Genomic DNA, 16401 nt, shown 5'->3' with positions numbered 1-16401 from the left:
AAAGAAAAGAACACCAAAATACATGCATCAGGAATGTACACTTTTACACTAGAGACTGAATTTATGGGAATCACAGCTTTTCCTGTAATTTGGGGAGTTTAAAAATTTAGAAATAAAATTCATATTCAAGTGCTAACGAGAGCATACTCCAAACCCCAACGTTATGTCAAGCTAACAATGCTGGTGTCCTTCAGAAAGGATTGAGGATACCAGGAAGAATAAATGAAGAGATACTCTATATCGAAACTTGCAGGGTGAATTGTTGCCTGGAAGGTTGGAACATATCCCTTAGAATTTGGGGAGAGAGTATCTTTCTGTTTTCTGGATTGCTTCCATGACCTCCAGACTTGGGCCAGCCTGTTCATATTAGCACTTCCTGTAAATCCTGCTAAATATAAAACCCTGGATGCTGACACTAGCATGGAAGCTCATGTAGCCTGGCTATCACTCTGTGCAGTTACCACTGTAAATAGGTCATTTGGCATCTTAGATAATATGAGCACCTAAATATTCGGTGGCACACCCCTTCCCCCGGTGGCCACATTGATGCCACTGGGGATGGCCAAATTGTGCAGCAATACCTCTGAACTCCTATTCAACCAGGGGAAGCAACTGAATTGGGGAGGGAGGATCTGCTGGTAGTTAGGATCAAATGACACAGTGTATCTATTAAATAACAATTCTACTAACATCCATTTACTCTGAGTAGAAGATGATGAACTAAGCACTCCACAATGATAACAAATGAGGTAGATTATAGCGACATTTCACAGATGGGAAAACACAGCTTTAAGAGAATAAGTGACTTGGACAGGCAGCAGTGCTCAGCCTCAAACCTGATGCTAGATCACTTGCCCTCCACACTGGGCCCAACTGACTTCTAGGTATATTTATAGGCCTCATTCAGTCAGTAAGAGCAGCCAAGCCCTGAGTTGGACCTTGGGAATATAATAGTAAGATAGAGACCCTGCTCCTGACTCACACACACTCCAGCAAGGTAGCTGGACCTCGGGGTGTCAAATGTAGCAGTGAGGGTACCAGCTGAGCCCATGGAGGAGGTGGCCTCTGCTCAGTGTGAAGGCTCTTAAGTCTAAGGGCTATTTCAAGGCTGCTTACCACCGACAATAATGGCAGGAGTCCCCTGACTACATGAATTACCCTGCACGTCATCCTCACGGACCAACTCAAAATAGGAAAATAACAAGTCGCTATTATGCAAAACTCAAACCTATATAAAATCATCTTCTGGTAGCACAGCTTTGAAGGGTGAAAATTATAGACGGTCTACATAGAGCAAAAGAAACAGCTCAGGCCCATGTCGGGTTGGGGAAGGAGGAGGCATGAGTTTCGATCCACACATGGACAACCATCACATGACTGTTCTTCAGGGTATGTGTCCTCTTCAAGAAGAGGTTGGCCCTAAATGTAGACTAGAATTAAGTCCATCATATAAATCCAACACCAAAAGTTTCATCTCTCATAAGCATTAAGGGGACCTCAGTACCTGGTGATCTTGGCAATTACCCAAATTAAGAATTGTAGTGGTCACTGTAAACTAGCTATAGTGAAAAAAAAAATTTAAATCATTAATAAAATGTTTTAAAAAAAATCATAGTGGTAATGGGAACCTCTTTGATTCTCTAAGTCCAAAGCTCATTCATGCCCATTCTCTGGTTTGATGATAGAGTATGTCAATCAATGCAGAAAGATGACCCATGTCCTGAAATAAGGATTTGAGGAAAAACAGATAGGAACCTACGACTCAACCTAAGTACATTATCTGGTTGGGCTCAGGCCTTTGGGATCCAAATCCTTTTAATGATTCAGAAAGCCAATTTGGCAAGGACTTAATCTTGTGAAAATATTTTTCTCAAAAGAAAATGTTCTAGGGAGTTCCCGTCGTAGCGCAGTGGTTAACGAATCTGACTAGGAACCATGAGGTTGTGGGTTCCGTCCCTGCCCTTGCTCAGTGGGTTAACGATCTGGTGTTGCCGTTAGCTGTGGTGTAGGTTGCAGACGCGGCTCGGATCCTGCGTTGCTGTGGCTCTGGTGTAGGCTGGTGGCTACAGCTCCGGGGGGGGAAAAAAAAAAAGAAGAAGAAAATGTTCTAGGAGTTCCCGTCATGGCTCAGTGGTTAGAATCTGACTAGGAACCATGACGTTGCGGGTTCGTTCCCTGGCCTTACTCGGTGGGTTAAGGATCCAGCGTTGCCGTGAACCCTGGTGTAGGCCGCAGACGTGGCTCACATCCCGCGTTGCTGTGGCTCTGGCATAGGCCAGCAGCTACAGCTCCAATTGGACCCCTAGCCTGGGAACTTCCATATGCCTCGGGAGCAGCCCAAGAAATGGCAAAAAGAAAAAAAAAAAAAAAAGAAAGAAAGAAAGAAAGAAAAAATGTTCTAAGTGAAATAGTTTAAATCGTATACAAAATCTAGGCATACAGATCAAAAAGGAAAAAAATAAAACTGTCTCTACTTACAGAAAACATGATTGTCAATGTAGAAAATCCCAGAGTCTACCCCCCAAACAAAAGCTAGAATAAGTGAGTTTGGCAAGAGCATAGGATACACTATTAGTATATAAAAATCAATTATATATATATTTTTTATATATTGGCAATGAACAACTGAAATTGAAAAAAGTACTATTTTTAATCATACCTAAAAGCATGAAGTGCTTAAGTGTAAAGCAAACAAAATATGCACAAGATCTATATGCTGAACATGACAAAACAAAGAGGACCTAAATGAATGGGGAGATATGCCATGTATAGTTCTCCCCAAGTTGACTTATAAACTTAATACAATCCCATTCAGTCTTACCAGGATGTGCTGTAGAAATTCACACACTGACACTAAAATTTCTATGGAAAAGTGAAGGAACTAAAATAGCCAAAAAACAATTTCAAAAATAAAAAAGTGTTGGAGAATTTACACTAAACTGATTTTAACACTTACTATAAGGCTATAGTAATCAAGTTGGTGAAAGAAAAGATACAGATGGAGTTCCCATCATGGCTCAGTGGTTAACGAATCTGACTAAGGTTGTGGGTTGTGGGTTCGATCCCTGGCCTTGCTAAGTGGGTTAAGGATCTGGCGTTGCCTGTGTGCTGTGGTGTAGGTTGCAGACGCGGTTCGGATCCCGTGTTGCTGTGGCTGTGGTGTAGGCCGGCAGCTACAGCTCCGATTTGACCCCTAGCCTTGGAGCCTCCATATGCCTGGGAGTGGCCCTAGAAATGGCAAAAAAAAAAAAAAAAAAAAAAAAAGATACAGAAATTAATGGAACATAATAGAAAGTCCAGAAATGAACATGCACATTATGGTCAACTGACTTTTGACAAAATTGCAAAATTAATTCAGTGGAGAATATCTTCAACAAATTGTGTTGGAACTATTAAATATCCATAGGCAAAAAAAAAAAAAAAATGAACCTCAATCCATATCTCCCACAATTTACGAAAAAAATTAACTCAAAACAGATTATAACATAAATGTGAAACGTAAATTTTTAAATTTATTTGGGAAAACATAGGGGAAAATCCATATAATTTTGGGTTAAGCAAAGAATTCTTATAATACAAAAAGCATGATCTATAAAGGAAAAAAATTGGTAAATTGTGGACTTTGCCAAAGTTTAAAACTTTGGTTTTCACAAGACTCTGTTAAGAAAATGAGAAAGCATATCACAGACTGGGAGAAAGTATTTTTAAATTATATATTTGATAAGGGATTTGTATCCAGATATATATTTTTAAACTCTCAAAACACAATTTGAAGGACATAACCCACTTTTTTAAGTGGGCAAAATATTGAGCACACATTTCACCAATAAATGTCTTTTGGAGGATGTTATATAAGCTCATTAAAAGAACATCATTAGTCAACAGAAAGTGTAAAATTAAAACTACATTACAGTGTGGGAGTTCCCATTGTAGCACAGTGGAAACAAATCTGATTAGGAACTATGAGGTTGCAGGTTTGATCCCTGGCCTTGCTCAGTGGGTTAAGGATCCAGCATTGCCATGAGCTGTGGTGTAGGTCACAGATGTGGCTCAGATCCAGTGTTGCTGTGGCTGTGGCTGGCAGCTGTAGCTCCAGTTCGACCCCTAGCCTGGGAAACTCCATATGCCACGAGTGCAGACCTAAAAAGAAAAAAAAAAAAGTCAACAACAAAAAAGAACAAAACAAACAAACAAACAAAAAAAAACCTATAGTGTATTACCACAATACACATGTTAGAGTGGATAAAATTTTAAAAGCTGACGCTACTAAGTGCTGACAAGAACACAGAGCATCTCACATTCCTAGTGGGAATAAAAAATGATCCAACCACTTTCAAAAACTATTTAGCAGTTTCTTATACATTCACACATACACCTACCATATGTCCCAGCAATGTCAGTTTTAGTAATTTACTAAAGAGAAAAGAAAACTTACAGTAACATGAATGTTTACAGCAGCTTTATTCATAATCACCAAAAACGAAACAACCTATATATCCTTCAACTCATGAATGGAAAATTGTTATAGGTTCATGCATACAAAGGAATACTACTCAGCAATAAAAAATGAAAGAGCTACTGATCCATGCAACCACAACATGGATCTATCTCACTTGTATTATGGTAAGTGAAAGAAACCAAGCCTCAAAGGGTCCATACTGTATGATTCCGTTTATGGACATTCTAGATAAAACCAAACTACAGGTACAGAAAACAGATCAGTAGTTGTCAGGGGTTTGGGGATTGACTTCAAAGAGGAAGTATGAAGGACATTTGAAAGGTGATGAAAATATTCTATATTGTGATTATGGTGGTTGTTACACAAGTCTGTGCATAGAACTGTTTGCTGAAAAGGTTGAATTCTATTGCACGCACATAAACCTGATATACATGGAGTGTGTGTTTGTGTGTGTGTTTTGTGTATTACACAAACATACATGGTGCTTTTCCTATCATGGTCCATGGCTTTATCTGAATGCAGGTAACTGAAATACGACTTCCCAAAAGAAACAGGGCTTAATGATATAATGACCATGATCCTGCTTTTACCCAAATACTACTGCCCTGCTGTGTTTCTTCCCCAGTAAAACTCAACAGACATGGTGAAGGCAGATGAATGGATCCATACAAAGATGGAGTTTTTCCCAAGAATTTGAGACATATTTTCAAAGGGTAGGGAAGTGTAGGTTATTTTTGAGAGAGTTTAAAATGTTGGGCTGTGGTTTCTAATTTGGAAAGGGAGAGAAGTGAAGAAAGGAGTCTGAATAGACATTTTTTCCGAGAAAACACACAGATGGTTAACTGGTACCTGAAAAGATACTCGACATTACTAATCATCAGGGAAATTCAAATCGAAACCACACTGAGATATCACTTTATACTTGTTAGAATGCCTATCATTAAAATGACAAGAAATAACAAGTGTCGGTGAATATACAGAGAAAAGAAAATCCTTGTGCACTGTTGATCGAAATGTAAATTGGTGCAACCACTATGGTAAACAGTATGGAGGGTCCTCAAAAAATTAAAAGTAGAACTTCCATATGATCCAGCAATTCCACTCCTGGGTATTTATCCAAAGAAAACAAAAACACTAACTTGAAAAGATTCACCCTCATGTTCATTGCAACATTATTTACAATAGCCAGGATATGGAAACAATTGTCCATCAGTGGATAAGTGAATAAATAAACTGATACATACAATGGACTGTTATTCATTCATAAAAAAGAATGAAACTTGGATTTTCAGCAACATGGATGGACCTTAACGGCATTATGATAAGTAACATAAGTCAGAGAAAGATAAACATAGGACCTCTTCTATATCTGGAATCTAAAAAAACAAACACACGAATGAAAAACAAGCCCATAGATAGAGAACATATTGGTGGTTGCAGAGGCAGGAGTGGGAAGTGGGAGAAATGAGTAAACTGTTTTGATTTTTTAAATTTAAATAAATGGAGTAATTTATAATAAAAATAATAATTTAAATATTTTAAAATCAAACTTCCAGGGGAAAAAAAAGGAGTATAATGGATGGAGAAGGAAAAAAATGGGGGTCAGAGTACCAGAGGCACCTGGTAAGGTTTAAGAACAGTTGCTGTGGGGACTCTTAACAAACAAGCTGGAAGAAAAGCAGCCTGCCGGTGTGGAGTTGGATGCTTCCACCGGCGATCTCAGAGATGGCAATTTATTTCCCTCACTGGAGAACAAACTTCTCAGAACAGATGGTTCCTATGCAGCTCCATTAAGCAGAGCTCAGCAAGCCCTCAGCAGTGCTCACAGCTTGTCCAGTATTCCAAGCCTACCCTAACCTTCTCAAACCTCCAGCTCTCTCATCCTCAGGGTATGAATTGCCTTCGTCTTAACACCCACTAATGGATCTCTCTCTATTTTGCAAAATCAAATGGCTTTGCATCAGTGGCCAGTCTTTCCTCACATACCATGAAAGAGCCTTACTCTACTTTCTCTGCAATGCTCTCCATACCCTCTCCTTTCTTTCCAGTCTCACCCTTACTTCCACACCTCTTTCCATCAGCTCTTAACATACTTTAAGTTAGAGTAAAAAAAAAAAAAAAAAAAATTCTAGAAAGTAAAATCGGCAGCCATGTGGTAAGAGGTTGGAGGTCAGGGTTGTGCTTCATGGGGGTGATTAGAGGGGTTGAGGTGCTCTTGGCTGAGATTGTTTTTTTCTTTTTTGGCCACACCACAGCATATGGAAGCTCCCTGATCCAATCCACCTACACCACAGCTGCAGCAATACAGGTTTCTTAACCAGTGCATCAGGCCAAGGATTGAACCAGCACCTCCACAGAGACAAGCTGGATCCTTAACACACTGTTCCACTGCAGAAACTCCTTACTGAAACTGTTAATAAGAAAAAGAGTTGGTGTTCATGGGAAAGAAGTCAAAAGGAGATGAGTTGAGTTTGACAACATCTGTGTTGATCTGCATTAAACATATATGAGTTTAACACCAGGGCTATTGTAAGATTTGAAAGTCATCACCATGCCACTCATGGTTAAACCCATGAAAGAAGGCAAAGTCACTCAAGCTGAGGGCTCAGAATAGAACCTATCGGATGCCAAGGTAAAATGTTGGCAGAAAAGGAATGACTCATAAAGATTAAGAGGGAAAGTTCAAGGGGACTAAAAGGGTTAGTTGACCCAATTCTGCACAAAGAAAGAGAGAATGCTCCCTGGTTTTCTGGAAGGAGAAAATGCATAATGTATGCCTTGGCACCAGGAAAGACTAAAGCAGAACAAGTCATATCATAGTATCTGGAACAAGTGGGGGCGTGCAGACCTGAAAAGCAGGCAGGCTACCCCTACCCAACAGCCCAAACCTTAAAAGCTGGCCCCAATGCCTGGTTCTGTCAGGACACTCTCTTGGACCCTTCACAAGAACTGCTCACAGGCTGGCCGTCTTTCTGAAGTAAATCCTAGCGTGTCAAGTAAGTAAGTGTTTATAATTGCTTTGTTCTTTGGCAGTTTTGATCATTCCAAATAAACCCAAAACTTCATACAAATATGAATCTTCTACAACTGCAAGGGGAAAGGAGAGTGCTTTACACTCTGTTACCAACGAAACCGGCATGCAGTCCTTCAGTTGGGTTTCTTTTGCTCAACTTTAGGAGCAATTCACAGCCATGCTTAGCCCAGGATCGTGGGCAGATAGAAGACACCAAACCTGGCTGGCTTCAATTTGAGACTCAAACCCAGATCCTCCTCTGTCTCCAAAAGATCAGATTCTATAGAGAACCAAGAGCCACGTGGAAACTTTACCTTCCAACAGTCAGCTGTCTTTCCTGGGTTTTGATTTTTTCATCTGCTGAAGTGAGATAAGAGAATAAAGACGTGGCTGAAGGAGAAGAAGAAGGATCAAGCAGGTGGGACCACTGAATGTGGGCTAGCTCAGTGTTGTTACTGAGGAGAATAGCAGCATCACCAAAAGATGGGCGACTCACAAATACCATCTGAGCAGCTGGACCAGGGGTGTACATCATCTCTCCTGATTGTCCAGAGCTTGGTGTGGTGCTATGCACATGGTCTTGAGGACTAGGCTTGAAAATGTATGTAGAAATAGGTTGGTCCTCCAGGCTTCTAGTGCGCAGGACTTGGTTTGTACAAGACATGCTGTGGAGGAACGTGTCAAAGACACACACAGCACTTCCCACATATATGTGACTGGCCTCAAATCAGTCACTCACAGCCACAATGACAGCCGTTTTCAGAAAACCACAGATCCAAGCTCCCAGAGGTGGAGCACCGAGAAACCAGAAGAGTCTTATCTCATAAAACATGTATTAACCCTAAAGGCAAGGGAAATCTGTGAAATCCTAAAATCTTGAAGAACTGAGAGTAAAACAAACTAAGAGGAAGATGCCAGGGTTTCCTCCCTTCAAATAAGAGAATGCTGCCATGTTCAATCAGGATGCAAGGATTCGTGCCTATTGGATCCTAAGATTTAAATATTCTCTGTTTTTTTAAAGATCTATCCAAGAGAACTAGTAAAGTCCCAAAAGGGCTTTGTCAAACTCATCTCCTCTAAAGATCAGACCTCAAAAATGGCACCATTTCAGAAAACAAGCCTGTTTCAGGAAAACTTTTTTGACTCTTTCTTCCTGTATAATTTAGTAGCTCTGCTTAGGAGTGAATTTTTTCCCATTAACCTTTCTCCCATCCCTTTGATTTGGGATAGTCAGTCAGTGTCAACAGAGTATGTATGCATACAGCAAACGGCACAGTGAAGTGATGGCTCTAATGCATTACCTTAGGACCTTTGGAAATCTGAGAAAGAAAAAATGGATATCACAGGACAGGCTCAGATGGTGCATCTGTGATGTTGTGGGGCATTAAGAAGGGAGTCTTTCAGGCTCCCTCGTCCTAAGGAAGAGATAACGGCTGAAGAGGCATGAGGGCTGAAGAGGCATTAGCAGCCTCTGGAGGCACCTCCCCATGACTCCCACCAAGAACAGTTAAGAGAGGAAGTCAAAATACACCAACACTAAAATATCTCTCCAGTTTAGATGAATAAAACCAGCAAGGTTGAGTTCCAACAAATCTATGGCTCAGATGAAATTGGCTTTCACTGTCTTCCATCTCCTTTCTGTGTCCTGGTTCAACTCTCAGCCAACCAAACTGCCAATACACAACTCACATGAGACAATGGGCTTGAAGGCACCACCACAGATGACATGCCTCATATGCAATTCATTTCCTCTGCTCTGCACATTTCCTAACTACCTCCATATGTCAAAACTTACCTGTCCTAGGCCCTTATTACTCAGGCCCCTTAGGCATAAATGAATGATTAGGCAACCTGATATACAATTTCCTATTACTTTTTTTTCTTTTTTGTCTTTTTTAGGGCCACACCTGTGGCATATGGAGGTTCTCATGCTATGGACCAAATTGGAGCTGTAGCCGGCCCCACAGCCACAGCAATACCGGATCCTTAAATCACTGAACAAAGCCAGGGATCAAACCTGCATCCTCATGGATACTAGTCAGATTTGTTTCCACTGAGCCACAATGGGAACTCCCCTATTACAGTTTTAGTGACTGGTAGACCATAACTTCACAAATTAACCTCACATAATTACACTGGAGGTGAGGTGGTTGCTTGTTGAAAATGCAGATCCTCAGACCTCATCATTGGCCCAAGGAATTTGATTTTCTGGGAGCATTTTAACATGCTCCCTAGTTGATTCTTCTGCAGACTAAACCTGTAAACATCGTGGGACATGAACATACACATAGGTGCTATGCAGGTTCTGGGCATCAGAATAGATATGAGAACCTCAAACACAATTAACACTCATTATTAACTTATAAAATGGGTTCATTTCCAAATACTAAAAGGACTAAAGAGTTGGCCTGCCATGTGTGTGGACAGGGAGTATATGGGAAACCTCTGTATCTCATGCTCAACTTTGCTATGAACCTAAAACTGCTCTGAAAAATAAAGTCATTTTGAAAAGTGTAGTTCCTATTGTGACTCAGTGGATTGAGGACCCAACATTGTCTCTGTAAAGATGTGAGTTAGATCCCTGGCCTCGGTGGATTAAGGATTCAGCGTTGCCGTGGCTTTGGCATAGGCCTCAGCTGCAGCTCCAGTTCAGCCTCTAGCCCGGGAACTTCCACATGGTGCAGGTGCAGCCATAAAAATAAATAAATATAATTTTTTTAAAATCTGACCTACCTAAGATGGAGCAGATGAACATGGGTTCTCTGGCTTGCCTATTCTCTCTACACGTATCACCCCCTTTTATCCTCTACTTATTCTAACCTAACCTCTGTGAAGCCCCAGACAGGCAGAGCCCATAGCCTAATGGACATACTGATTGTGAGTGTATTGGAGTAGTTAACCCTACACTGTGAGCAACTATACTCTTGTTTGGTCCTGGTGAATAGCAAACAACCTGACTTGTTCTGATCATGTTCCCATCCCCCAGCATGGTATGTGGAACTCTGTAGGATGCGATCAAGTCTGTTGAATGACTGAATGAGTGAATGATCTTGCCACTGAGGTTAACATCAGATGAAGGGTATTGGGAGGAGGGATGGATGAGTTGGCTGAACCTTTCCTTTTGCATATACACTGATACTCTTTAGCATCACCATTCCTTCTCTCTCTGAGACATGGGCATTGAGGGCCTCATTTATTCAATCTGTTACCCAGTCCATACTTTGAATTGATAGATTAATCACTTCCAGTCCTTCTAGACAAAGGAAGCAACCAGCACTGCCATCTGAAGTACTGTACCAACAGTGTCTATGAGGAAACAGAAGCCACACTAGGTGTTTCAAATGAGGGGATTTAATGCAGGGAATTGGGTACATAGGTTTGGTAAGGCTGAAGGAGGGCCATTGAGACAACCGGTTGTTAGTTAACACAGGAAGCAGCTACTAACCTTAGGGCTAGGGAACAAAAGGGAAGAGATGGTGTTACCAGAACCTAGTAGCTTTGATGGGGGACCCCCCACGACTGGTGCCTGGCCCTCTGTTTGGGCTGCTGCGCGGCGGCTGCTTGGGCTTCTGAGCGGGGCGCTGCTTGGCTGGTGGAGGTCGGGCTTCTGGGCGGGGGCGTGGCTGACGTTCAGACCTTGGAGGGGACCGTGGCTTGGCTGGTGCTCTGACCACCGCGGGGGGTGCAGCTGGCTGGCGCTTGGGCCTCTGAGGGGACGTTGCACGGCGGCTGGTTCTGAGAGGGCCAAAAGAAGCTGGAGGCTGGAGCAGCGGCTCTCCTCTGCTGCTTAAGGGATGCTGACAGGAGCTGGAAACCGGTAGGCAGGCCCTGCTCCCCCTCCCACCTTCCAATCTCCCTCCTGCATCTTCCAATGGCGGAGCCTAGCAGGGAGCCGACGGTCGCGATTGGGGGAAGCGCGATTGGCAGGTCCCCAGCCCCAGCATCACAAAGTAGAGCAGGAAGGGGGATTCGAGCTGAGAGACAAAGACCAGCGTCCAGCCCAGGCGCTGGTGGACAGTGTAGACCACTCACCTGGTCTTCTGGCAGGCACAGCAGATCCAGTCCTCCTCTTTCTTCTGGTAGAAGCAGCCACTTTTACAAATGCTGTATTTGCGATCCACAATCTCGCGTTTGGAGTTGAGGAAGGTGAATGGCGGGCAGCAATGTATGCTGAAGTGCTCGGAGAACTTCTGGTTCTTGGAGAGTCTGGGGCCCTCCTTAGCTACTTTCTGACTCATCTCACTGAAAATCAGTGGTGCGGGGAGAGGTGGGGCGACAAAAAAAAAAAACAACAACACATCAGGTGAGGGAGCTTTCTACTCCAGGAACCCGCTCCCTGCTACTCCCATATTCCAAATTAACATCCAGGGAATGGAACATGATGGAGGATAATGTGAGAAAAGCAATGCGTATGTGTGTGACTGGGTCACTTTGCTGTACAGTAGAAAACTGAGAACACTGTAAACCAACTATAATGGAAAAAATAAAAACCATTAAAAAAAAAATCCAGGGCTATCCTCCACCCTTAATCGAGATCAATTTGCTGTCCAACACTATGGAAAGGAACTAACTTAAGCATTTGTTTATTTTTTTCTTTTAAAAAAATTTTTTGTTTATACTTTTTCAAGGTTGCACTCCATTTATAGTTATGACAACATATTGGCTCTATTCCCCATGTCGTAAAATACATTTCTGTAGCCTACCTTTATGTACTTATTTATTTATTTCTAATTTTTATTTTTTGGCCACACCCATGACTTGCAGAAGTTCTCAGGCCAGGGATTGAACCTGCACCACAGCAGAGATCTGGGCCACAACCATGACAAAACCAGATCTTTAACCACTAGTCCACCAGGGAACTCCCTGTAGCCTAAAGTTTGTACCTAGGCAATACAGGGGAAGTGTCTATTAATTTTCATTTGTGTATTTTTAAGTCATGTTTTATGAAAATGTACTCTTTTTTCCCTTCATGTTTTAACCACCCATTTAGGACAGGAAAAATATTACAAAGCCAGACACATCCGTGGCAAAATGACATTCTAGGTTTAGGGTAGGCCATTTCTCTTAAAAAAAAAAAAAAAAGAAGAAGAAGAAGAAGCATTTGTTCTTAAAAGAAGAATCATTTGTTCTTAAAAGCATAATCACTACTCTCCACACAATGAAATACAACACCAGAATAGACTATGCACATACGACAGCAGGTTTGACTCTCACAAAGATAAAGCTGAACAAAAGAAGCCAGACAAAAGGATACAGGCTATATGATTCAATCTATATGTGGTTCAAAACCAGGCAAAACTAGTGTAGTTTATGGTGCTAGAAATCAGAACATAGTTATATTTGGAGAAGGTGCAGTCTAACTAAGAAGAGGCAGGAGGGAGCCTGCTGGGGGCAGGAAATGTTCTGCATCCTGATCTGATAGCTGACTGCCCTCATGTATCTGTATGTACAAATTTAGAGAGCTGTACACTTAATTTTCATGCATTTGACTGTTTACCTCAGTTAAAAAGGAGGAGTAAAAGAAGGAGGAGAGACTAAAGGGAATTTTGAGTCTTGAAAAAAATTCCAAAGGGGGATTAATTACTACAACATCCTTTGTAGGAATGTGCCATGTGCTGATATAGTCTCACCTAACACTCCAAAACACTGAAGCACACAGGGGACTTAAAGGATTATTAATAAGCAAAAGTCTACAAATATACACAGGTGATCACATATACTAGACACTGAGAACATTCCTGCTTTCAACAAACTCAAGGTCAAGTTCAACACATAGACTCTGCAGTGTGTAATTTACAAGACACCATAGAAGTCTGTACAAAGTCCAAGGAAAGCAGGGAAAAAGAATAGAGTCTTTGAAGATAGAGTAGGTTTTAAGGATGAATACATTAAATGGGTTTTAAGGATGAATACATTAAAAACAACTAAGTTACTCTGAGGAGATCTTTGATTTTCGTTTGGTTGGGTTTTTTTTAATTGAAGTATAGTTGACTTACAATGCTGTATAATTTTTTTTTGTTTTGTTTTCTGATGGACTCGTCTTCTGCTACAGAGAGATGTGAGGACTGAGGAGCCAGCTGAGTGTAGTTATAAAAAGAAAATACATTCTTTGGCACCTCAGTGTGTACAGTTCAAATTATGTGTTACACTTGTTAAACATGTTGCAAATGTTCTTGCCCAGTACTTCATCTGCTTTTATTATGCAAAAAATAATTTTTATGTAATTTCATTTCCTCTTACTTAGAGTTTTAAATTTTGGTTAGAAAAGTCTTCCCCATTTCAGAAGCCCCTAAATCATACTCACGAATATCCCATTTTAAAAGAGAATCCTGGGAGTTTCCATTGTGGTGCAGCAGAAATGACCCCAACCAGCATCCATGAGGATGTGGGCTCAATCCCTGGCTTCACTCAGTGGGTTAAAGATCCAGCATTGCCGTGAGCTGTGGTGTAGGTCGCAGACACAGCTCCCATCTGGCATTCCTATGGCTGTGGTGTAGGCTAGTAGCTGTAGCTCTGATTCAACCCCTAGCCTGGGAACTTTCATACGCCACTTGTGTGGCCCAAAAAGAAAAAAGAGAGGGAGAATCCTCTCTGGATCTTACCTCCATGTGTCTTTTCCTCCCTATAACTCCTGATGTTTATAGGCAATATTCTTGAGAAGTTAGCAAAAGTCCTTTTTTCCATCTCTACATCTCCTCCCCAGTGCACTCCAATCTGGCTTGTGTTCCTGTCCTCCCAAAGTGGTTCTCACACCTCCCCAGAGATGCCATGCTGTTAAAGCAGCTGTCTTCTTATTCGATCTCTCTCTCTCTCCTTGTCAACTCTTCCCTGTCCTGTCACTCCACATTCCCCTAGATTCTCTCCTCCATCTCTGGCCCTTCCTTCTCAGTTCCTCTTACAGGCTCATCTGCTTTTTCCATCTAACTTTTCATGTTACAGTTCTTCAAGGTACAGTAAATACTAAATGAAGAATGGGGTCACCTTCAACCATTCGATTCAGGAATTATCATATTCTTAGGTTGTGCCAGGCACAGTGCTAGCCTCTATAGTGGATGCAAAGCTGAACCATGCTTAGTCTAGTCTTCAAGAAACGTATCCACCAGCTGGAATGACAGGCAAGGATGCTCACTCATAGTGTGCTATTGGCCACAAAAGACATCTATTGAGCCCAACAGTACAAGTCTCTGGGGAGGTTAAGGGGGTGGATCAGATAAATATCCTGCTGAGAGTGAGCTTACAGTATAGATGAAGAATGTTGCAGAGATGTCAGTAAGTGCAATGCAAGGAAGGCATGCTTTGGAATGAGAAGGTGCTGATACAGTGGCATGGAGAGTCCCCAAAGGCAGGGCAAGACATTGAGCTAGGGAAGCAGGTAAAACATCATGGGTAGAAGCATTTCATCTGGACCTGAGATTTGGACAATCAGACATAAGGGTTTGTGGAGCGATGGGAATGTTTGATTCCTAAACAAAGATACAGAAGGGTGAACTGCAGTCCCCCCCGAGAGCCCACCCGGTCCAGTGTGGTGTGAAAGAAGTGATGGTGCCAGGACACAGGTGATGAGGCAGTACGGGAGTTACCCATCATCACTGTGAAGGAGCAAGCCCTTGGGAGTGGGAACCCAGTCATGCCATCTGCCGAGCAGAAGTCTAAGTAGATGAGGGGGAGGGTGATCATCTCATCGCTCTGGGATATCATGAGTTCACGGCACTCACAGCCTCCACATGCCAGAGTCCTTCACCTCATGGACCAGCACAGCCTTGGGAGTGGATGTGATGGGTGTGAGCGGAGTGAGGAGCCAGGCCTAGGAAGGCTCCCGGGAGCCTTCCAGCCCCAAGAAGAGGGACCAGGGAGGAAGGAGCAACAGGGGCAGCCAGGGAGGTGAGAGGAGTAAGCAGCCTCTTGGAAGAGAAATTTCCAAATTTGTATGAGCAGAAGATGGTCAGCTGTATCCAAAAAAAAAAAAAACAAACCTTTTGTGCAAATAAGCACTTTATAAACCAGTGTAAACCTAAAGTCAGTTTCTAGGGTCTGAGTCACTGTAATTATGAACCTAAAGATCTGCCAAATCCCTACCAAACCCTACACATGTAGTAAAGTTCAGATCAAGTTTCTTCTCCCTGGGATATAATGAAATTACACACTCTTTAGGCTCCTAGCACAGAGATGATGTTACTCAGCTTTTCACAGACAACTCGGACATCCCCAATTCCTCCAGCCTTTTGGGGGTCATCTCCCCACAAATGGCTCTGACACTCATCACACATAAAAGAAAATCTACAACTTGCCCCAAATTTTTAAGAATAACTGACATGGGGAGTTTCCACTGTGGCACAGCGGAAATGAATCCGACTAGTATCCATGAGGATGTGTGTTCGATCCCTGGCTTCACTCAGTAGGTTAAGGATCTTGCATCACCGTGAGCTGTGGTGTAGCTTGCAGGTGAGGCTCAGATCTGCTGTGGCTGTGGCTGTGGCGTAGGCCGGCAGCTGTAGCTCTGATTTGACTCCTAGCCAGGGAACTTCCTTCCATATGCCACAGGTGCGGCCCTAAAAAGGAAAGAAAGAAAGAAGAGAGAGAGAGAGAGAGAGAGAGAGAAAGGAAGGAAGGAAGGAAAGAAGGAGAGAAGGAAAGAAAGAAAGAGAGAGAGAGACAGAAAGAAAGAAAGAAAGAAAGAAAGAAAGAAAGAAAGAAAGAAAGAAAGAAAGAAAGAAAGAAAGAAAGGGAGAAAGAAAGAAAGAAAGAAAGAAAGAGAGAAAGAAAGAAAGAAAGAAAGAAAGAAAGAAAGAAAGAAAGAAAGAAAGAAAGAAAGAAAGAAAGAAAGAAAGAAAGAAAGAAAGAAAGAGAGGGAGGGAGGAAAGCAGGGCGGAAGGAAAAAAAAGAATAACTGAGATGGAATAAAAAGGGAGATTTTGTCTCCTGTGACTCT

The 16401-nt window shown here is 42.1% G+C and overlaps 1 protein-coding gene and 1 long non-coding RNA gene across 14 annotated transcripts in view; one reads left to right on the top strand and one right to left on the bottom strand.

The window, feature by feature from the left end:
* Window positions 1-9988, top strand: part of LOC110256426 (uncharacterized) — a 51334-nt gene extending 41346 nt beyond the window's left edge. The window contains exon 5 of the long non-coding RNA XR_014822804.1: window positions 6715-9988. This is a non-coding gene — a long non-coding RNA (uncharacterized LOC110256426). The remainder of the gene's footprint in view (window positions 1-6714) is intronic.
* MOBP (myelin associated oligodendrocyte basic protein) overlaps window positions 1-16401 on the bottom strand; it is a 48365-nt gene that overhangs the window by 14576 nt on the left and 17388 nt on the right. For 5 of the 13 annotated variants that reach the window (XR_014822793.1, XR_014822794.1, XR_014822796.1 and 2 more), the window contains one exon: window positions 11505-11714. Coding sequence is in view for 1 of the 13 variants with exons in the window: in XM_084987859.1 (XP_084843985.1) it covers window positions 10952-11207; window positions 11505-11710 (462 nt within the window). In the remaining 12 variants the exon portion in view is untranslated. Of the gene's footprint in view, window positions 1-10807; window positions 11208-11504; window positions 11715-16401 lie in introns of those variants that run through there. The other 8 variants (XR_014822790.1, XR_014822791.1, XR_014822792.1 and 5 more) reach the window with 4 other exon arrangements.

The sequence above is a fragment of the Sus scrofa genome, chromosome 13, assembly GCF_054392235.1.
Source record: "Sus scrofa isolate SSC_HxYL_T2T_F1_AM1 chromosome 13, Sscrofa_HxYL_maternal_Yorkshire_Landrace_v2.0, whole genome shotgun sequence".
Taxonomy (NCBI): domain Eukaryota; kingdom Metazoa; phylum Chordata; class Mammalia; order Artiodactyla; family Suidae; genus Sus; species Sus scrofa.
Note: the sequence above shows the minus strand (reverse complement) of the source record. Positions and strands in the feature narration are given on the sequence as shown.